The sequence below is a fragment of the Euprymna scolopes genome, chromosome 30 (genome assembly GCF_053919585.1).
Source record: "Euprymna scolopes isolate OS-2025 chromosome 30, ASM5391958v1, whole genome shotgun sequence".
Taxonomy (NCBI): domain Eukaryota; kingdom Metazoa; phylum Mollusca; class Cephalopoda; order Sepiida; family Sepiolidae; genus Euprymna; species Euprymna scolopes.
In genome coordinates this window covers 72448565-72472308 of record NC_136511.1, presented here as the reverse complement: position 1 = coordinate 72472308, position 23744 = coordinate 72448565, and the positions used below count along the sequence as shown (strand labels likewise).

The 23744-nt window shown below is 31.7% G+C and overlaps 1 protein-coding gene across 1 annotated transcript in view; it reads left to right on the top strand.

Moving 5' to 3' along the window:
* LOC145254836 (pappalysin-1-like) overlaps nt 1–23744 on the top strand; it is a 654441-nt gene that overhangs the window by 507005 nt on the left and 123692 nt on the right. The window contains exon 7 of the mRNA XM_080113674.1: nt 7227–7413. Within this exon, the coding sequence (XP_079969800.1) occupies nt 7227–7413 (187 nt within the window). The remainder of the gene's footprint in view (nt 1–7226; nt 7414–23744) is intronic.

Below are 23744 nucleotides of genomic sequence, written 5' to 3'. Positions count from 1 at the left end.
TAAAAGTGATATTGGCAATAATTTCCGAACGTCGGACCGTGTTAGAAAGCGGACAAGCAAATATTTATGTGAGTTATGACTAGATGTAATCTACATTCGGGGCAATAACGCATTCTTAGCCTTCAGAGAGCTCTTTATCGGACATTTCTACCGTTTTTATTTCGCTCGCCTATTGCAATACGATACTAACAAAAAAGCAACGGATGTGAAGATATATGGCCAAATAAACAACGCATCCACGTATACATCTCCAAGTGTTGCCTAGCCGTTGTGGATGCGCATATGGTCTGGCCAGAGGATCCATCTCGGTCGGTATATGCATTTGTGATATACGTTGGCATTCTATCGATACCTTCGATGTTATGCCAGCTTTATGCATACTAGCCAGAGATCTGTTTTCGGCATTTAACCCTAGAGACTAGAATCTACTGGGGTGTCTTCAAACCCGGAGATGCATGCGACTGCTGGATCTTGCTGCTCTCTGTATCGGGTGTAATAAAGGTTGAACGATTAATTTGTCGCCCTCAAGAAAACCACACTGCAGCTATATTTTAAAACTTTTATTTAAAAAAATCAATTCAGGTAACTTGATTATGTAGTAGAGCTGACCAGCTGTTCAGCGTAGACGCCTTCAGCCTAAATTACCGCCTCGATACGGTTCGGAACTGTGACCATGCCGTTTCCACAAGCGACAGCGGGAGCTCGGCGAATACTCGACGGATGGCGGCGATCAGGTTAGCTTTGGTGTAGGAGTCCTTTGGGTGATGTTGTCAATGTATGACCAAACGAAGTAGTCCGGCAGGTTCAGGGGGGGGGGAATGGGCCCAGTGAGAGAAGAGTACAATGTTGTAGCACTCATTCTGAAGCCAAGCCTAGGTCTTTTTGGATGTGTGGCCCGGCGTCGATTCCTGCTGCCACACCGAGGGTCTGCCAGCTGCTACCTGATCAGCACCTCAGGTACACTTTAGTATTGACTTTCAAGCCAGCTTCGAAGATCTGAAGTGACATGATATGATCCTCACTGGAAACCACACCAAAACCATATCCGTACCCGGAAAAGGTATCTAGTGCGTTGAGCTGTGCCCCCAAGCGTTGAACCGTCCGGATTTGCATTTTAATACTGCTGGCAATGGTTCTGTTTTCATAACTTGGATCGGTAGTGAGCATGAGCTGTACAGCGGCGCATCTCCGATGTAACTTTCGACATGTTGGAAGGCTATTTAGACAAATTTATCTCCCACCCTGTACATCTGAGAAATCTTGGAGATTAACGAATAGCTGCGACCAATGAGGATGACTTGATGCAGACTATATGATCTTGGGGCACGCTCTTCCTGAACTCTGATTTGTTTAGAAATAATTTTTTTTTTTACTATTTTTCGCCCCAAGCAAGGCATATTGCCACTTGGACATACACGGTTCTTATTTGGGATCCCGTCTTATAGAGAGCTGTAGGGAGTTAAGCAGCGACATATATATGTTCACATCATATTTAAACTTGTGCAGATAATTACAGTATAGAAGCTGAAAACAGGGAGGTATTCCACTGTCTAGTAGTCCGATGGAGGAATCTATTAGAGTAAAAGTAGACTCAACAATGAAGTGGTGGGATTTTGCCGCTTGTTGGTTTACTCGTGAATATGCACGTCGAGTGGGCACACGTCCTATGAGTTCGTTAGAGCACATTACGTTAAAGGAATTGTAAAACAGGCACAAGGATTCACTATTGCGGCGATCGGACAGTAGTTAGAGCTTGGCAAAGAGTGCGGGATCTATTACATCTGAGACTGTTTTCGACCCTGTTCTAAGAATTATGTCTAGTTGTAGATGCAGCAGTCAAGATGAGATTTCAAATTTGATTATGAACTTAAATGTGTTTAATTTAATACAAAATCAACTATCCAATGGTCAAATGAAAAGTTGTTTCCAATATTATGATCCATAAAACTCTTTCAAATACTGTACATCTCAAATTTATGAAATATTAATGAATACTATAAGGAACTGTGTACCGGCGTTGCCCGATGGAAGTATAAACCCAAACCACCTGTAAAAAAAAACAATGAAACTACGATTATTAGTGTGAGTCACTGCTGGCCAAATAAAATACTGACGCTCGTGGCCAAAAGGATTGTATCGTGCTGAAGTAACAAGGTTAGCATCTATAAACGCATTCTTAAAATGTGGATTTGATTATATGCTGTGATTATTCATGGATATTGTTGCAATACTTATAGTACTTAATAGGGTATGCTCCTTAAGAGTTGTGAGATTCTATTTTTAAACGTTGCTAATAGGAACTGACGAATCAAATTAATTCACGTTCTGCTATCAACCAATCAGAAACCAGAATTGCTTCATAAAATTAAATAATTTAACATTTCAGCACATAATTCTTTCGTGCAAACAGGGGATAGATGATTTTGCTCTTTGGCTGCAAAATTATAATGTCCAGAACCTGTACAAAGCAGCTGGCTACTGAGAATTCTTCATCTCCAGGACTTGTATAGAATAACTACTTTTCTGAAATGAAATTTGGCTTCCAGTGTAAGAGGTTATTAGCCCAGCGGTAAACTTTAATTCGATTGATCAGAATCTAAATTCGAATTGGAACAAGTACAATTTTTAGGATATTTACGAATTTAAAAGTTACACAAGGTAATTCAGGTACGAGATGAAACCAGAAACGACTCTTAATTTATTGAAAGAATGCAACTGCCTCTGCGGAATTAATACAGTGCTTAGATGACAGCGGTCTGCCTCTGGTAATGTGAGAAGCATTTGATGATGGCTGTAAAGCATTGAACATATTAAGAAATTTTGAATTTAGGATATAGAATATTCAGACATGTGAAAAATTATAATCGGTTTTCACCCAAAAAATAGGACTGTTAACGGGGTCAATATTGAAACGTGTGTGGGGGAGGTCATCGGATTTTTATCTCTTTTCAACTGTTTCACGAATGTGCATGCGTGAATCGTACTCGTTACATATTCCTTATATATAGGTCAGCAGGTTTGAAAACACTTTTTAAACGTGTCAAGCTGGCCTGATGGTTATTGTACTTGACTCACTGGCTTTAGGTTTTGGTGTCGATCTCAGCTTTAGTATTTTTTTGTTTACTTATAAGAATTGAACTGTTTATTAAAAAAACATAACACTTGCATGCACATGTCTATATGACTGTACGAATTAAATTATAATATTTATGTGCATTTTATAACAAGGCAACGCTGGGCGGCCTGATAGTTATCGCTAGATTTTAATGTTACTATTAGTTTAAAGTCAATAAATATTTTACATTTTAATATTGGTACCAACAAAATTAACTTTAACAACAATAACAAAAAAAAAATCAAATAAGAATTGTTTTTGGAATCGGATATGACACTAAAATTTTATTGATTCCTCACCGAAATATTCTTTGTTTACATTTTTTTTTATTTATCAGACTCAAAAATGTGTGTTTTTTTTTAATTTTTAATAGATTAAATTTCTTTAAGTTCTTTTCTATACAAAACTTAAAATCATCATTATTTTTTTCTTACATTTTCATCCCAAACAAGGCACAGTGCCACTTTGATACATGTGCTACTATTAGGGGCATAAGTTGCAGGGATACTATGTGGGGAGTTGAGCCGCATGATGTCTGTTAACCTTACACTTGACGATCTGCATGTCAGTACAGTTGGGAAAGCAGGGACTGGAAGGGAATGCCAAAGTCTAGCAGTTCTAGAGAAGTAACTATTGGAGTAGAAGTCTTGCTTAAATCTAGGGATCTCTACAGTGTAGGGTGGAACTTTGTTGCTTGTCGAATTAATCGGGGGTATTTTCGTCGAGGGGTGCAATAGCCTTTTTCTATTTTTTTTTTCTTTTTTCAATGTCTTACATGACTACAAATTAAAATCCGGCGGAAGAATCCGAACATTCTATTGTTCGCATTGGTTTTCCCGATATTTTTCCACTCATGATTTTTTTTATCAACATCCTATCGTAAAAAATATGCATGAATTAAAATCTCATATTTAGGTTTATAGTATGACTAATCAACGCCGTGCACCCTGCTAATATTATATTATTTTAAAAATTGCCTTTATAATAGGAGTGGTACGACCAGCATAAAAAAAATATGCGATCGGTGGGGGCATATATTTTCTAGTCGATTACAATAAACAGGCTAACATTATGCTAAAAAGAGATAGATTAATGTATAGAATTGATAAATAGATAGATAGACACAGAGAAAAGAGAATTTGCCATTGCATGTAGTATGTTAGAAGGTAAAAATATAACTGTTGAAAGGGTTGTCTTTCACAGTAGTTCCCCGGGCAGCAGACCACCCAGTAATATGAAGACTAAGCAGTGAAGAAATCTTGCTCTAATTCCTCGCCCCCGTGAAACCTATAATCAAGACAAATCCCTTACATTCATTTCGCCACTTATATTAGCGCCAGGTAAACTACATTACTTGTATATATGCCCCCCTCTCCATGCTTTAAAGTTGCTGTGCAATAAATTAACGAACTGGTTCAATCTTATAAAACCTTTCGTGAATTTAAGATTCTTATAAATTATGAGTGGTCAAAGAAAACAAATAATTGTTTTCTGATGCGAACGTTCTGCAAACCACGTTTTCCCATGAAATAATAGAAGAAAAGGGGAGAAATAGAAGTCTCACATTATTACCAGGAGCGTTCAATGAGTACTATCTCTAAACTAGTTCTCATAAGAGAAGAACAACGAAAGTTAACAATCCTTATTCATTTCTACATAAAAATAAGATAGTGTCACAGATTTTTCCTATCGTTTAATACAGCATTAGGGACCGTTTTTATAGAATCCCTTCCCCACAAAGCTTGGTTCTCCAATGACGACAGCATCATCTGGAAAACGCTTTCCTATCAAAGATCAATTTTCATAACTGGAATGAAGTGATAGTCAGAGGGTGCAAAGTCAGAAGAATAGTAAGGATGCGGCAGAATGTCATAGCTACACCCATGTGCTTCTGATCTAGTGATATGCGGACCAGAGCGCTGTATTATAGGGTGTGGCTCTTTTCTGATCTTTTCCCGACTCTTGGTTTTGATAGCTTCTTTTTATTTCCTCAGTAGTGAAGAATAGTAGGCTTTTATAAATGTGGTATCCTATACCAGAAAATCTGCCATCACTACTTCGTCCTGGTCCAAGACACACAGTGGGCATGCCCTTGCCAGCATAGTACTGCGTCGTGGACATCTTTGGAGATGTGGAGTCCAAGTGTTTGCACAGCTATAACTTTGATCTCTTTATTATAGTGATAAATTCAGGTTTCATCCTGTATAATCAGTGTTTTAAAAAATTCTGATCGATTTTTTGGCACATCTCCGAATTCATTTTCGAACACCAGGCGTGGTCATACTTCTGGGAACGTTTCAATAAGATACATTATAATTTCCAAATACCGTATACTAATCTGAACGTCGTTGGTTATTTGGCGCATATTCACGCGTTGATTTTCTAATCTAGCAGCCTCGGCATTACTGACAATTGCAGTAGAGGCGATCCGGTGTTGAAGCTGTTTTCGAAGATTTCCGGTTATTCACGATGTCGTCCTTTTACAAGATTATATGATATGGCATAGTCACTATACGTTTCTTTCATTTCATCTAAAGTATACCGTGGTATGCATCCTTGCAAATTCATAAGCAGATAACTATGCGACACTCAGCAGGCTACATTTTACGTCTGACTCAGTGCCAACATATGTAACCCAGAAATAACACTTAGTTCAGAGCTTTAATTGTCACATAATCCATAGAGATATAAATCATTCACATGCAACATTTCAGCTAGATCAGAAAACTGAAGCTGAATCAAAGGAATTACTTATTGGGGGATCCTTGTAAATAGAGAAGAAAGAAAAAAAAATCTGTCAACGATTTTAGGATATAAAATTATCTTTTTATCATTCAAATAATGTAAACTGAATGCTGACCTCTGATTGCTGATTTGAAGATATTTACAGCAATATTTTTTTTCTCAATACAACCGTAAAAATATTATTTTCTTTCTTCGTGTACACAATGTAAAGAACAACATACATGTAAGAGCATATATCTGTTTCGCTAAAATATTTAAAAAAAAAATTGTTTTTAACCATCTAACATCGAGTTTAGCTTCAAAAAATGATTTCTCATATTTTCTATTCGACGGAGCTTTTCAATATAGAAACATTGTATCTAGTAACTTTACTAACGATACTAGGATGTCTTCTACAGTATATATAGACATTATTACCATCTCCAGTTGACACTAGGAGAGGTCGAGTCTCACTGGCATACGTCGTAACAGGGACAATAAAGAAGAAAAAAAGATATAGCAATCTCTATAATTGAAACACATTCGGAGTCGGTGGAAATATTTTAATTTGTGAAAAGAATATTCGAATTTTGTTTTTAAAAAAACTATATTTTAAATTTTACCATTTTATGTTTCAATGTTAATATTCTTAAACACATTACCAGCGTTCCCTCTACATATAATCTAAAAATTATCGCAATATCAATTTGAAACTAAAAAAGACTGGGCACTCTATGTTACGTTAAACCCTTTTTACATGTAAAGTTCGTTGCAATGCAACAAGAAATAGTAAAAAATAAAACTCCCCTTTTGTTTCCAGTGAAACAATGGACATTTATTTACAGGTACTTTCTAGTATAAGGTCCTGTTTTCTTGTTCAAAAGTTCTCTCGCACTTCAATGTTATTACCAAGACTCTGCCGTGTCAAACATGTGGTACTTCGTCCTTATCCGCCCATGTTTAGCACCTTGCTTTTGCGCTACTTGTGTAACACATTTATCTTGGTTCTCTCTAACGTGATCATCACGTTTTTTGTAAATATTTTTTTCTGCCTTGCAGTGACGTCACTGCGCACATGGATCGGTTATTTGCACAGTTACCATACAAACGTCTGCGCTCTGTTACATACAGACGTTCGTCGGTAGAAAAATAAAAGAAGAACAGAAGAACGAAGAAGGCCGGAGGCGACCGAAATCTTTGATTTTTGTTGTTTTTCCTTCCTTATTGATGAAAAACCTTTAGCATCAAATTTTTTCTCAAAAATGTTTTTTTTTTATATTATATACATGAGTGTTATGTTTGTCTATGTGTTTGGGAGTGTGTTTCATTTCTCAACCTTTGATATAATTATTTTTTTTATTTTGTGTTTTTTTTTTTATTCCCATAGGTAGTTGCGGCAACCTTAGACTCCGTGACATTTGTCTGGCTTCCGGGTCTTGGAGATAACGTGTACGGATCACATTCAGAATGTCACAAATGTACACAAGATGGTGCTTTAATCCAATACGCATCCAGCGCTCGTGCCCCTGCTGATTCAAAAAGAAAACTTCACTGGAACAAGGAGGAAGCGCTCGGTAAATAAAAGGAAAAATCCACTGTTTATAAGTAAAAGCAATTAATATAATCTTGTCTAATCTCTAATAACTAAAGTACAGGGTATTCGGGATGAAGCTGGTAATTGTTTTAAATGAACAAAAAATAGAAAAATTGTTTGGTGGTCTTCCATTCCGGAATAATTAGAATTATTATAAATTAAATCCTAATAATCCCTCATAATTCTTAATAATCCCTACATCTAACTGTTCATCTAACGAATACCATAATATATAATTCGTTGTACTTTATCATAATTACCATGTATTCATACAAAATTTCAGTCATATCATCCAGTAATTCCGAGAGAACTACTAGAATATACGTGCTAGGTTTAATCTCTATAAATCCGTAACTGTGCATCGAACGGATACCATAATACTTGTTTCGTTGCAAGCTACAATAATAAATGCCCATGCTAAATTTTAAACAGATCAGGCCAGTAGTTACCGAGAAAACAATGAGAGTAAATGAAGAGTAATCATTATTGAAAAAAAAATGCATTCTTCTGTATAATATGTGATGTCCTCAATAAGTTTCCACTGTATTTTTTCCCTTCAGGCATTCAACATTGTCGTTGACTTTTGAAAATTATGTATGTTATTCCTATACGAAATGACGGACCAATATTTATGATTTCAAATTCAAATGAACAGTTACAGCAGGAATTGGAATACACCCTTCTAAAACCTGATCCTCGCAGCTAGTGAATTTCAAATATGCAATCTGAACGTGAAGGAACTTTGAAAAAATCATATGCAATAAAATTCTGTTTTAAACTTGGAAAAAATTCCACAGAAAGCTGTGAAATGCTTCAAACTGCTTTTGAACCATCTTTCATGAGTTAAGCATCAGTTTCTGAGTGACATAATAGATTCAAAAAGGCAGAACGTCTGTGAGTTGTTGATTAAAGGTGTGAGACGAGTAAGGAAAACAGACCACCAGAGTTTATTGGCCAAATAAAGAATTTCATGAATAAGGACCGTCGTGTGTCGATAGAGATAGTTTGATGCCATTGTGACAACTGTACACACAATTATTTGTGAGGAACTGAAGATGATGAAGATTTACACGAATGCATCAGTTCACATCCTTGTCATTTGACCAAGATAAGCCTCACGACAGTTCCTCGCCCCCTATAGTCGATACATTGCTCCTTGTGACTTGTGGTTATTCCCGAAGCTTAAGGAAACTTGAGAGGCTGTCGTTGTGTGTCAATTGATGAAATGGAAAAAAAGCTGTGATGAAGGTAATTGACACGCTCACACAAGGGGACTCCATGAGGCCTTGTAGACGTGTTTTGAACGGTACAACAAGTGCATTACAGTCAGAGGGGATTATTTCGAAGGGGACTAGAGTTTAATGTGTGTGCTATCAATAGAAGTGATCATACGAAAAATGTCTGGAAACTTATTTATGGCACCTCGTATTAGTGGATTAAGAGTTCTGGATCATGGAAGACTGCAAATAATTGCAACATTGGAAATGATTGATATGCTTCATGATAATCGCGCCTTATTTGCCAATTAACAAATCTATTGCTTAGGTTACGCGTGAGATCGATAGAGAATATAGCGGGCGCCTTCTTTGAGTGCGATAAACGTTTTTCTATGAAATGCTTGTTGAATTTTAATAACATATGGTGTTACCACGAAGATCGATTTTTTTTGCTTTTTCTTTGTTAGGAAGAGTCAAATTTCTACCGAATAATCTGTATTTGTCACCGCCCAATGAATTATCATTTAAATTAGATTCACTTTATTTTTCAAATATATCGATTCTTTTCTAGTTAATTAATACTGAGGCACAAACCACATAGTAAATGATTTTAGATAATATTAAATGACCATAAGTCAATTAATAGAAGTACAGTCTGTAATAGATTTTGATTTGATCTATGAAATAACTAGAACTTATCTGAGCCTACTTTTGTAAGTGCTTCAGTGTTCAGAGACCGACAATATCATACTTGCGTGTGGGTATATTAGTGTCTATGTGTACACGTGTGTTCCGTATATCAATGTATGCATGAGTATTTTAATTTAATTAAAAAAAATCATACATGTATATACGTACATATATATGTATGCGTGGGTGTGTATATGTGTGCGTGTGTATGTGTGTATGTGTGTGTGTGTGTAGCATGTGTGTGCGTGTGTCTCCGTGTAGGTGCGTGTTTGTACACATGTGTTTCCGTATATGACAGTGTGCGTGAGTATTTTGATTTAATTTAAAAAATTCATATATGTATATACATATATATATGTGTGTGTGTGTGTGTGTGTGTGTGCAGCATGTGTGTGCGTGTGTCTCCGTGTGGGTGCGTGTTTGTACACAAGTGTTTCCGTATATGAAAGTGTGCGCGAGTATTTTAATTTAATTCCAAAATGTAATATATAAATACACACACAACCACACACACCTACATATATATATATATATAAATAAATATATATATATATATATATATATATATATATATATATATATATATATATATATATATATATATATATATAAAAGAGCGTAGCCATAAACAATTGTGGGTTTTTCAGACTTTTATTATTTTTTATTTAAAAATATTTTTAAAACGCGTTTCAAGCCTTGTTCAGCTCTCTTCAGATAATTTTTATATAAAGGTTTTTTGAAGTAAAGGTTTCAAATGTCTTTTTGGAAAAGATTTTGACTCTGAGAACAGTCATTGAGTTTTTCACAGAAATGTCAATCTCAGACTTTTTGTCAGCAATAGTCGGTGTGTTGCTCAAGAGTTCAATCAGAGTTCAGTCCTTTTAAGTCCATCTTTTAAATATACATTTTTTTCTCTCGTTGGACCTACACAACTATCACTGTATATATATATATATATATATATATATATATATATATATATATACATATATATATATACATATATAGGAAATTTATTACTGTGAGTCCAGAATGAGTTTACAAATTGTTTCAGCTAGAGGAAAATCCTCAAAGAGAGGAAAAAATCCAACTAGCATCGTCAGAATTCATAGATGGACTAAGTTATAAAGTCAAATAAGAATGGATAAATCAAAGATAAAGGGGAGTTAGAAAAGGAGGGAGGAGTGGTGGGGAGAGGACATTGGAGTTTAAAGTAGTAGGAGTGTATTAAAAAAGAGAGAGGTTTATAATTAAATATTAATTATGTGTAAATTCTTATATACGTTTTCTTTTTTTTTTTTTTTAACGGGTTAAACTTAAAAGACGCTACTTTTGTTGATAACGGCATAAGTAACAGTTAATTTAAAGGATCACCATGGCAACAGGTTGGAGAGTTAAAGTTAGTGAAGGAACGGGTTTAAAATGGGGTTTAAAGTAATTTAGCGGGGCGGGGAGAAATTGAAAGTATTTATTGTTTATAAAATGGAAAGAAAAAGAAAAGGAAAAATAAGTTAATGAATTATACTTTACAGGTTTATTTTGATAGTGTAATGATATATATATATAATTAAATATAATATATATATAAATAAATTAGCCGGGCAGGTAGAAATTATACGTTACAGGTTTATTTTAATGAAATAAAATAAAATAAAATAGGTGAAAGCTTAAGTAAGTAACTTAAATAATAGGGGAAAAAAACATTTTTAATAAGTAACACACAAATACAAGCACACGCATAAATGTGTACAGCAAATGCACATACGTAAATGGTGGAAAAGCACATGCGTGATTACATATATATATATACATATACACATATATATATATAAAAACATACATACACAAACACATATATATATATGCACACATAAACAGATACGTAAAAATACACGCATATATACATATATAAACATATATGTAAATACACATACATCCAGATGCACACACTTACACATACATATACATATATATACATATACATACATATATATATATATAAATATAAATTAGCTGGGAGGGGGGAAATTGAAAATTATTTTATAAATAATTTTTAAATTTTCGGGCGTTGTAGTTGAAGGAAAGAGAGAAGGAAAAAATATAAATTAATGAATTATAAGTTACAAGTTTATTTTACTAATAAAGGAATAGGTAAGAATATCAGTAATTTAATCAAATAATAATAAATTCATAAAATTATTAGGGACATATTTATAATAAGTGAATAAAACAAATACACACAGAGAAACACACACACAAATACACATGTAGAAGATACGCACACAAATACAAAAACATATATATATATAAACACATACATATACACACATGTAGAAGATACGCACACAAATACAAATAACTATATATATACATACATATACATATATATACACATCATCTCTGTAAAGTCCCACGTTGTTGTTGGGGATAAATTTTGTGAGATTATATAGGATGAAAAGGCCTACAAAGTCAGTAGCCTCAGCTGCATCAAAAGCACCCATCGCAAGGTCGAAGGAGGTAGGTTGGTCTTTTTTAGTCCATTGAGAGTCCTGGCTTAGTAGGACAGTTTTGAGGCTACTGACTTAGTAGGCCTTTTCATCCTATATAATCTCACAAAATTTATCCCCAACAACAACGTGGGACTTTACAGAGATGATGGCCTTATCATTGTTGAAAACGCAAGCGGCCCAAAGTGCGAAGGCATTAAAAAGAACATCATCAGGGAACTGAAGAATATGGATCTAAAGATTGAAGTAACTTCCAACTTAAAAACAGTACATTTTCTAGATGTTACCTTTAACCTCCCTAATAATACTTATGAACCATACACTAAAAATAATACATACCCCCTATATATACACCCTTTGTCCAACCACCCCAAACACATTATTAAACATATCCCTAAATCAATAGAAAAAAGGCTTAGCACAACCTCATCTAACTCCAGCATTTTTAACCTACACAAACCCTTCTTTGAAAATGCTTTAAAGGAATCTGGATATTCCAACCCTAATATTACATACTTGGACCCTAATAAACCCAACAATACAAATAGGAATAACAGATCCCGCAAAGTCCTCTGGTTTAACCCTCCCTATAATAATATGATAAAAACTAAATTAGGTAAAAAATTCTTCATGCTTCTTAATCACCACTTCCCCCCTAGCAATATTCTACATAACATTTTTAATAAAAACACTATTAAGCTTAGCTACAGTTGCACAAATAATCTAGAAAATAAAATTAAAAAACACAACAATAAAATACTAAATAACCACAACTATAATAACAATGGTCAAAATAACTGTAACTTCCTTAACAAACCCCAATGCCCGCTCCAGCAAAATTGTCTCTCAACAAATGTGGTTTACAAAGCAACTATTGCCCCTGCTGAAGACCCACAAAACAAAAAAATTTACATTGGCCTCTCAAGCACCACGTTCAAAGACAGATTTAGAGTGCATAAATGCTCCCTAAATAACCCCAACCACCCCAATAGTACTTCATTAACTAACCACTATCTACTACTTACCCGAAACAACCTCACCCCAATTATTAGCTGGGAAATTCTTAATAGAGCTAGTGCCTGTAAATCACTAAACTCCCCATGTTATTAATGCTTAACTGAAAAATTACTGATTACTAATTTTAGAGATAGAGATAAACTTCTAAATAAAAAAACTGAAACCTCACTTAATTGTAAACATTATAAATCCCACATCTTAAGCAACTTCTCACCCTTCTAATAATAACTATAACCCACCTCTAAAATCTAACACTAACGAATTACACACACCCTATTTACAACCTAAACTATATAGTCCCCCATTCATTCTAAAAGAACCCCTCCACAGAACCCCCACCTATTTATCCCACCATTTTTAGCTACATCTCTCTTTACCTAACTCATTTTTGTACCCCCCTTTGCCTTAATCACTCCTTATGTCATTATTTAAAGGTTCTCGCCCCATAGTTTCTTATTGGCTATTTCCCTGGTTAGGTCTCGATTTCTAATATTTCAATTACGTACTTATCACAATTGGTATCCTTTGACTTGCCTCTCGGTCTATTATCTACTTGTTAACAACTAATCATTTACTTACCTTCTATTTTAATTAATTATTTAATTTACCATCTACATATAACATATATAATACACTTTTCTCTTATATTTACCTCTTACTAATTCTTTCAATAATAATTATCATATTTTTTAACACGAAGCTTACTTACATATATTTCGTATTTGTGTTTGTACATATACTCAAGCACATGCTCCTCCCCATTGATGTGTGTACATTTTTTACATGTGTACTCATGTGTTTGTATTTATGTGTTTTTGTTATCTACTTATATTAACATTTTATTAATAATTATATTAATTTTTATTATTTAATTAACTTACTGATATCCTTACTTTTTTACTTTATTAAATAAACCTATAACGTATAATTCACCTATTTACCCTTCTATTTCCCCTTTCTTTCTTTCAACTTAACGCCCGACAATTCAAAAAATTATAAATAATAAATTAAAAACAAAAATTAATTTTTTCAATCTCTCCCTGCCCAGCTAATTTATATATATATATATATATATATATATATATATATATATATATATATATATATATATATATGTATGTGTGTGTGTGTATGTGTGTGTATATGTACGTATATGTGTATGTATTTATATGTGTATATATATGTATATGTATGTATATATATAGTTATTTGTATTTGTGTGCGTATCTTCTACATGTGTGTATATGTATGTGTTTATATATATATATATGTTTTTGTATTTGTGTGCGTATCTTCTACATGTGTATTTGTGTGTGTTTCTCAGTGTGTATGTGTTTTATTCACTTATATAAATATGTCCCTAATAATTTTATGATTTTATTATTATTTGATTAAATTACTGATATTCTTATCTATTCCTATATTAGTAAAATAAAATTGTAACTTATAATTCATTAATTTATATTTTTTCCTTCTCTCTTTCCTTCAACTACAACGCCCGAAAATTTAAAAATTATTTATAAAATAATTTTCAATTCCCCCCCTCCCAGCTAATTTATATTTTTATATATATATATATGTATATGTATATATATGTATATGTATGTGTAAGTGTGTGCATCTGGATGTATGTGTATTTACATATATGTTTATATATGTATATATGCGTGTATTTTTACGTATCTGTGTATGTGTGCATATATATATGTGTTTGTGTATGTATGTTTTTATATATATATGTGTATATGTATATATATATATATATACAGTGATGATCATATTTATTGGCACGGTAAAATAAAAGTTAAATGTTGTCTAATAAATTCTAAAAAAGGGATTAAATTAAAGAAAATAACAAAGTATATTATGTATTTTTAACTGGCTTTCCGATGCAGCAATCGGATTTTAGAAAAAAAAATAACCAAGGAACAACAAACATAATTGCAAAAAACCCTTGTTAAAAATTATTGGCACGATTTATTTAATAATCAATTGTATAGCCTTTGGCCTTGATTACCTTCCTCAGTCGCTTTTCATAGTTTACAACCAAGTTGTTGCACTCTTCAGTAGTAATTTTAGCCCACTCTTCCTGACAATAATCCTCCAATTGAATAAGATTCTTAGGCTTCCTTTGCATTACCATCAATTTTAATGTTCTCCATAAATTTTCAATTGGACTAAGGTCTGGGCTTTGTGATGGCCACTCCAAAACATTAATATGATTGTCCTCAAGCCATTTCTTAGTCAATTTAGCCGAATGCTTTGGGTCATTATCTTGCATGAACCACCAACGACGACCAAGTGAGAGCTCTTTAGCAGAGTCTTTCAGGTTTTCATCCAATATTTTAACATAATCTTCCTTTTTTATGCTACATGTGACCTTAACAAGTCGCCCTCGTCCAGAGGCAGCAAAGGATCCCCAAAACATCAAACTGCCTCCACCGTGCTTCACTGTGGGTATGGTGTTCTTAGGCAGGAAAGCTTCGCCAGATTTTCTGTAAATATAAGACACTTTATTATGGCCAAATAACTCTATTTTCGTTTCGTCAGTCCATAGAACACGTTTCCAGAATGCAACATCTTTATCAATATGACGTTTTGCAAAGGTGCATAGGCTTCAATAAGGGAGTCTTTCTCGGACGACATGCTTTTAAACCAGCTCTCTTCAAAACTCTACCAACTGTATGTCGAGATACATTCACTCCAGAGGTGCTCTGTTCATCAACAATCTCCCCAACAGAGATCCTTGGGTTTTGTTTTACTTGTCGAACAATTTTCCGTTCATCTCTTGGGGAAAGAATCCTTTTTCTCCCTCTACCCTCTAAACTCATAACGTGGCCTTGCGATTTGAACTTGTTTATTATGGCTCTAACAGTGGATTTGGGAAGGTTTAGCTTCTTTGAAATCTTATCATAGCCCTCCCTATTGGTATGGCATGCTACAACAAGCTTCTTGACGTCTTCGCTGTGTTCCTTAGTTTTAACCATGGCGATTGAAAATTATAATTTAGTCACTTATAATAGTTTAAATAAATCGCTATCTAAAAATTATCTGAAAAAAAATTATTCACTGAATTAGCGTTAAACAAGCATAATATGGCTATAAAAAAGTTCAGAAAGCACGTAAACCGGAAATTGATTGATATTATACGGATACTAAAAGAAAAACAAAGCCGTGCCAATAATTTTGAACAAGGGTTTTTTGCAATTATGTTTGTTGTTCCTTTGTTATTTATTTTTTCTAAAATCCGATTGCTGCATCGGAAAGGCCAGTTAAAAATACATAATATACTTTGTTATTTTCTTTAATTTAATCCCTTTTTTAGAATTTATTAGACAAAATTTAACTTTTATTTTACCGTGCCAATAAATATGATCATCACTGTATATATATATGTATGTGTAATCACGCATGTGCTTTTCCACCATTTACGTATGTGCATTTGCTGTACACATTTATGCGTGTGCTTCTATTTGTGTGTTACTTATTAAAAAAAATTTTTTTCCCCTATTATTTAAGTTACTTACTTAAGCTTTCACCTATTTCATTTTATTTTATTTCATTAAAATAAACCTGTAACGTATAATTTCTACCTGCCCGGCTAATTTATTTATATATATATTATATGTAATTATATATATCATTACACTATCAAAATAAACCTGTAAAGTATAATTCATTAACTTATTTTTCCTTTTCTTTTTCTTTCCATTTTATAAACAATAAATATCTTTCAATCTCTCCCCGCCCCGCTAAATTACTTTAAACCCCATTTTTAACCCGTTCCTTCACTAACTTTAACTCTCCAACCTGTTGCCATGGTGATCCTTTAAATTAACTGTTACTTATGCCGTTATCAACAAAAGTAGCGTCTTTTAAGTTTAAACCGTTAAAAAAAAAAAAAAACGTATATAAGAATTTACACATTATTAATATTTAATTATAAACCCCTCTCTTTTTTTAATACACTCCTACTACTTTAAACTCCAACGTCCTCTCCCCACCACTCCTCACTTCTTTTCTAACTCCCCTTTATCTTTGATTTATCCATTCTTATTTGACTTAAAAACTTAGTCCATCTATGAATTCTGACGATGCTAGTTGGATTTTTTCCTCTCTTTGAGGATTTTCCTCTAGCTGAAACAATTTGTAAACTCATTCTGGACTCACAGTAATAAATTTCCTATATACTGCTCTGACTACACATTGAGCACTCTAGTCCGGTTTTTTCACCACTGGTAAATAAATAAATATATATATATATATATATATATATATATATATATATATATGTCTGTGTGTGTGTCTGTGTGTGGTGGGTACACGTGTCATTCCATATTTCGAAGTGTGCGTGAGTATTTTAATTTAATTCCAAAATTACATACATATATATATATAAAGATATAGATATATATATATATATATATATATCTGTGTGCTTGTGTGTAGACGCGTGCTTCCGTATATGTAAGTGTGCGTGATTATGTTTTCTAAAATTTCACACACACACACACACAAATACACATATATATACATATGTATATATATATATGTGTGTGTGTGTGTGTGTGTGTATGTGCGTGTGTCATTGTTCCTGTTTATACACGTGTGTTTCCGCATATCTAACTGTGCGTGCGTATTTTCCTTAAATTCTAAAATTTCACACACACGCACACACACACACATACATATAGTCATCCACATACACTACTGTTTTACTGTTTCACAGCTCATCAGTGTGGCTAAACAAGCAACTACCTCAAGCCAGGATGTGTGTTTGTATAACGTTCAGTAAAGTCAATTAAGTTATAAACTAATGAGAAGAAAATGCTTACCTCAATATTACAAAGAATTTGTGTTTACTGTCCGTCACTACTACCAAAAGAATTTACATGAGGGGGTACTGTGAATTCCTATACAATGTCCGGCACCACATATTGGCTGTCAAGCAGTGAGTATGTGTGAGTCTGTTTGTGTGTGTGAGTAGGCTAATTCATATTTCTAGGTTCGGAACTCCTTACTCTTTTGACTCCCAATTTTTCGTCTGCTAAAATTTTAATCAAGTGATTACGGTGTAGCATCAATAAAATAAACCATTCATTCAAGTGCCGTTTGTTATTGATTTAGCTGAATACGATATTAAAAATCATTTTATTGGTACTTATGCACCTATGTTACCGGACTGGCGGGTGTATTGTAATTCATCCTTTAAAAATATTCCTCTTTATTTAAGTTCCTTTGCAGTATTTAGAAGTTGTATAGTATGCAGAACATCTTCATAACATCTCATTTAAATATTTCAGATTTGCATTTGAATTCTTTACATGGTAATTAGGAACGAATGACAATTATGGACGGCTAGCTAGATGGGTGGACGTTGATATATGCTAAGTTAAAAGCGAAGAGTCCTTCTCTTGAAAGACAGATGGCTGTGCAGAGACAGAGAGAGAAAGAGAGAGGGGGAAAGACAGAAGGAGAGAAACAAAGACAGATGTTGGGGAGATAGAGAGTGAAGGTTTTATTGATAGCTATGGAGGGAAACGTTGATTAAAATAGATGATTAAAATGAAAGAGACTAATAATTAATAGTAAAACCGATGCTTTGATAGAAAACAACCTAATATCAAATTTACAAGAACAAAGTTAAGGAAAATATCCGAGACTTCGACAGTTGAGTAGAAAAAGAGAAACGTTGATAGATAGCTATGTGTGAAGATAGAGACTTCGATGGTTTGTTAAGTAGAAAGAAATACTTTAAAAGATAGTTGGGCAGAAAGAAAGAGAATAATAGGCTGTTGATGTGGAAAACATAGAATAATAGGTTGTTATGTAGAAAGAGATAAAATAATAGGTTGTTCATTAGGAAAAGATGTATTAATAGGTTGTTGAGTTGAAAGAGATACAATAATAGGCTAGTGGATAGAAAGAGATAGAATAATAGATTGTTAAGTTGAAAGAGATAGAATAATAGGGTATTGATGAGGAAAAGATAGAATTATAAGTTGTTGAGTAGAAAGAGATAGAATAATAGGCTGTTGAAGAGAAGGGAATAGAATAATATGATGTAGAGTTGAAAGAGATAGATTAATTAAAAGGTAGTTGAGAAGAAAAGATAGAATAATAGACTGTTGATGAGGAAAATATAGAATTATAGGTCGTTTATTAGAAAGAGATAGAACAATATGCTGTGGAATTAAAAGAGATGGAATAATAGTCTGTTAAATTTAAAGAGATAGAATAATATGCTGTTGAATTTAAAGAGATAGAACAATATGCTGTTGAATTTAAAGAGATAGAATAATATGCTGTTAAATTTAAAGAGATGGAATAATATGCTGTTAAATTTAAAGATATAGAATAATGTTGTTGAATTTTAAGAGATAGAATAATATGCTGTTAAATTTAAAGATATAGAATAATGTTGTTGAATTTTAAGAGATAGAATAATATGCTGTTAAATTTAAAGAGATATAATAATGTTGTTGAATTTAAAGTGATAGAATAATATGTTGTTGAATTTAAAGAGATGGAATAATATTCTGTTGAATTTAAAGAGATAGTATAATAGGAATAATATTCTCCTGAATTTAAAGATATAGAATAATATGTTGTTAAATTTAAAGAGATAGAATAATATGCTGTTAAATTTAAAGAGATAGAATAATATGCTGTTAAATTTAAAGAGATAGAATAATATTCTGTTAAATTTAAAGAGATAGAATAATATTCTGTTGAATTTAAAGAGATATAATAATATGCTGTTAAATTTAAAGAGATAGAATAATATGCTGTTAAATTTAAAGATGTAGAATAATATGCTGTTAAATTTAAAGAGATAGAATAATATGCTGTTAAATTTAAAGATATAGAATAATATGCTGTTAAATTTAAAGAGATAGAATAATATGCTGTTAAATTTAAAGAGATAGAATAATATGCTGTTAAATTTAAAGATATAGAATAATATGCTGTTAAATTTAAAGAGATAGAATAATATGCTGTTAAATTTAAAGAGATAGAATAATATGCTGTTAAATTTAAAGATATAGAATAATATGCTGTTAAATTTAAAGAGATAGAATAATATGCTGTTAAATTTAAAGAGATAGAATAATATACTGTTAAATTTAAAGAGATATAATAATATGCTGTTAAATTTAAAGAGATAGAATAATATGCTGTTAAATTTAAAGATGTAGAATAATATTCTGTATAATTTAAAGAGATAGAATAATATGTTGTTGAATTTAAAGATATAGAATAATGTTGTTGAATTTAAAGATATAGAATAATGCTGTAAAATTTAAAGATATAGAATAATGTTGTTGAATTTAAAGAGATAGAATAATATGCTGTAAAATTTAAAGATATAGAATAATATGTTGTTGAATTTAAAGATATAGAATAATGTTGTTGAATTTAAAGATATAGAATAATGTTGTTGAATTTAAAGAGATAGAATAATGTTGTTGAATTTAAAGAGATAGAATAATGTTGTTGAATTTAAAGAGATAGAATAATGTTGTTGAATTTAAAGATATAGAATAATGTTGTTGAATTTAAAGAGATAGAATAATATGCTGTAAAATTTAAAGATATAGAATAATATGTTGTTGAATTTAAAGATATAGAATAATGTTGTTGAATTTAAAGATATAGAATAATGTTGTTGAATTTAAAGAGATAGAATAATGTTGTTGAATTTAAAGAGATAGAATAATGTTGTTGAATTTAAAGAGATAGAATAATATGCTTTTAAATTTAAAGATATAGAATAATGTTGTTGAATTTAAAGAGATAGAATAATATGCTTTTAAATTTAAAGATATAGAATAATGTTGTTGAATTTAAAGATATAGAATAATGTTGTTGAATTTAAAGAGATAGAATAATGTTGTTGAATTTAAAGAGATAGAATAATATGCTTTTAAATTTAAAGATATAGAATAATGTTGTTGAATTTAAAGAGATAGAATAATATGCTTTTAAATTTAAAGAGATAGAATAATGTTGTTGAATTTAAAGAGATAGAATAATATGCTTTTAAATTTAAAGATATAGAATAATGTTGTTGAATTTAAAGAGATAGAATAATATGCTTTTAAATTTAAAGAGATAGAATAATGTTGTTGAATTTAAAGAGATAGAATAATATGCTTTTAAATTTAAAGAGATAGAATAATGTTGTTGAATTTAAAGAGATAGAATAATATGCTTTTAAATTTAAAGATATAGAATAATGTTGTTGAATTTAAAGAGATAGAATAATATGCTTTTAAATTTAAAGAGATAGAATAATGTTGTTGAATTTAAAGAGATAGAATAATATGCTTTTAAATTTAAAGATATAGAATAATGTTGTTGAATTTAAAGAGATAGAATAATATGCTTTTAAATTTAAAGAGATAGAATAATGTTGTTGAATTTAAAGAGATAGAATAATATGCTTTTAAATTTAAAGAGATAGAATAATGTTGTTGAATTTAAAGAGATAGAATAATATGCTTTTAAATTTAAAGATATAGAATAATGTTGTTGAATTTAAATATATAGAATAATGTTGTTGAATTTAAAGAGATAGAATAATGTTGTTGAATTTAAAGATATAGAATAATGTTGTTGAATTTAAAGAGATAGAATAATGTTGTTGAATTTAAAGAGATAGAATAATATGCTTTTAAATTTAAAGATATAGAATAATGTTGTTGAATTTAAAGAGATAGAATAATGTTGTTGAATTTAAAGAGATAGAATAATATTGTTGAATTTAAAGAGATAGAATAATGTTGTTGAATTTAAAGAGATAGAATAATATGCTGTAAAATTTAAAGATATAGAATAATGTTGTTGAATTTAAAGAGATAGAATAATATGCTGTTAAATTTAAAGAGATGGAATAATATTCTGTTGAATTTAAAGAGATGGAATAATAGGTTGTTGATGAGGAAAAGAATCATAATTTCTTGAGTAGATAGAGACAGATTAATAGGTTTTTTATTTGAAAGAGATAGAATAATAGGTTGTTGATGAGGAAAGGATAGAGTAATGAAGATAAGAAAAAAGATAGAATAATTTGTTGTTGAATAGAAAGAGATGGAATAATAAGTTGTTAATGAGTATAAGAAAGCATTAATTGTTGATTAGTAGAAAAAGATAGAATAATAGGTTGTTGAGAACAAGATATAATAATAGGCTGTTAAGTAAAAAAGAGACTGAATTATAAGCTGTTGAGTAAAATAAACAATAATATGTTGTTGGGTTGAAAGTGATAGAATAATGATTGTTAATTAGAAAGAGATCAATATTAAGTTGTCGACGAGGAAAAGATTGAATTATAGGTTGTTTAGTAGAAAAAGATAGAATAATAGGCTGTTGGGTAAAAGATAGAATAGTAGGCTGTTGGGTAAAAGATAGAATAATAGGCTGTTGGGTAAAATATAGAATAATAGGCTGCTGGGTAAAAGACAGAATAATAGGCTGTGGAGTTGAAAGAGATGGAATAATAGGTTGTTGAGAAGAAAAGGATAGAATAACAGGTTATTGATGAGGAAAAGCTAGAATAATATGTTGTTTTGTAGGAAGTAATAGAATTATAGTTTGTTGAGTCGAAAGAAATAGAATAATAGGTTGTTAAATAGAAAAAAAATATAGTAGGTTTTTCAGTTGAGAGAGATAAATTAATAGGTTGTTGGTGAGGAAAAGATACAATTGTAAGTTGTTTAGTAGAACGAGATAGAATAATAGGCTGTTGAGTAGCAAGAAATAGAATAATAGTTTGTTAGGTATAAAGAATAGAAATAATAGGCTGTTGAGTGTAAAGAGATAGAATAATATGGTGTTTATTAGAATGAGATCGAATAATAGCTTGTTGGTGGGGAAAAGACAGAATAATAGATAGTGGAATATAAAGAGATAGAATTATCGGTTGTTGATGAGGAAAAGAGAGGATTATAGGTTGTTTAGTAGAAAGATATAGAATAATAGCCTCGTGAGTAGAAAGACATAGAATAATATGTTGTTAAGTTGATAGAGATAGAATAATAGGTTGTTAGTGAGGAAAATATAGAATAATGAAGATAAGAAAAAGATAGAATAATAGGTTGTTTAGTAGAAAGAGATGGAAGAATAGGTTGTTGTAGCAGAAAAAGATAGAATAATATACTGTTGAGTTCAACGAGATAGAATAATAGGTTGTTGATTAGAAAATATAAAATAATAGTTTGTTCTTGAGTAGAAAAAGATAGAATAATAGACTGTTTAGTGGAAAGAGAAAGTATAATAGGTTATTGATGAGGAAAAGACAGATTGGTTGGTTGGTTGTTTTTGTTTTACAGCATATCAACCCTTTTCGGGTTATTTAATGCCGAATCTAAAGATTTTGAAGAAAAATATTTTTAATAGAATATATTTGTTGTTTTCACGTCGGTTTCTATGTAACCCATAGTTGGGACCCTAACGGGTACTACCACTCCGGGTTAGAGTGGACCTGGGAGCAATGGTAATTAAAGGGTGGCTCGACACTTCCCAAAGCCCACAAGATGGGGCCTCACCACTGGATATAGTTTAAGGTCATATCCAGGACCCCCATTAAGAGACTTTTACCCTCTGCAGGGGGGGGCAGTCGGCGTATTCTAATGCCCCACCGACAGGCCGGGAAAAGATAGAATAATAAGTTGTTGAGTAAAAAGAGATTAAATAATAGGTTGTTGTGTTGAAAGAGATAGAAAAATAGGCTGTTTAGTTGAAAGAGAGAGAATTATAGGTTTTTAGGTTGTTTAGTAGAAAGCCTTTGAATAATAGGTTGTTTAGTAGAAAGAGATATAATTATAGGTTGATTAGTTGAAAGATATAGGATAATAGGTTGTTGATGAGGAAAATAT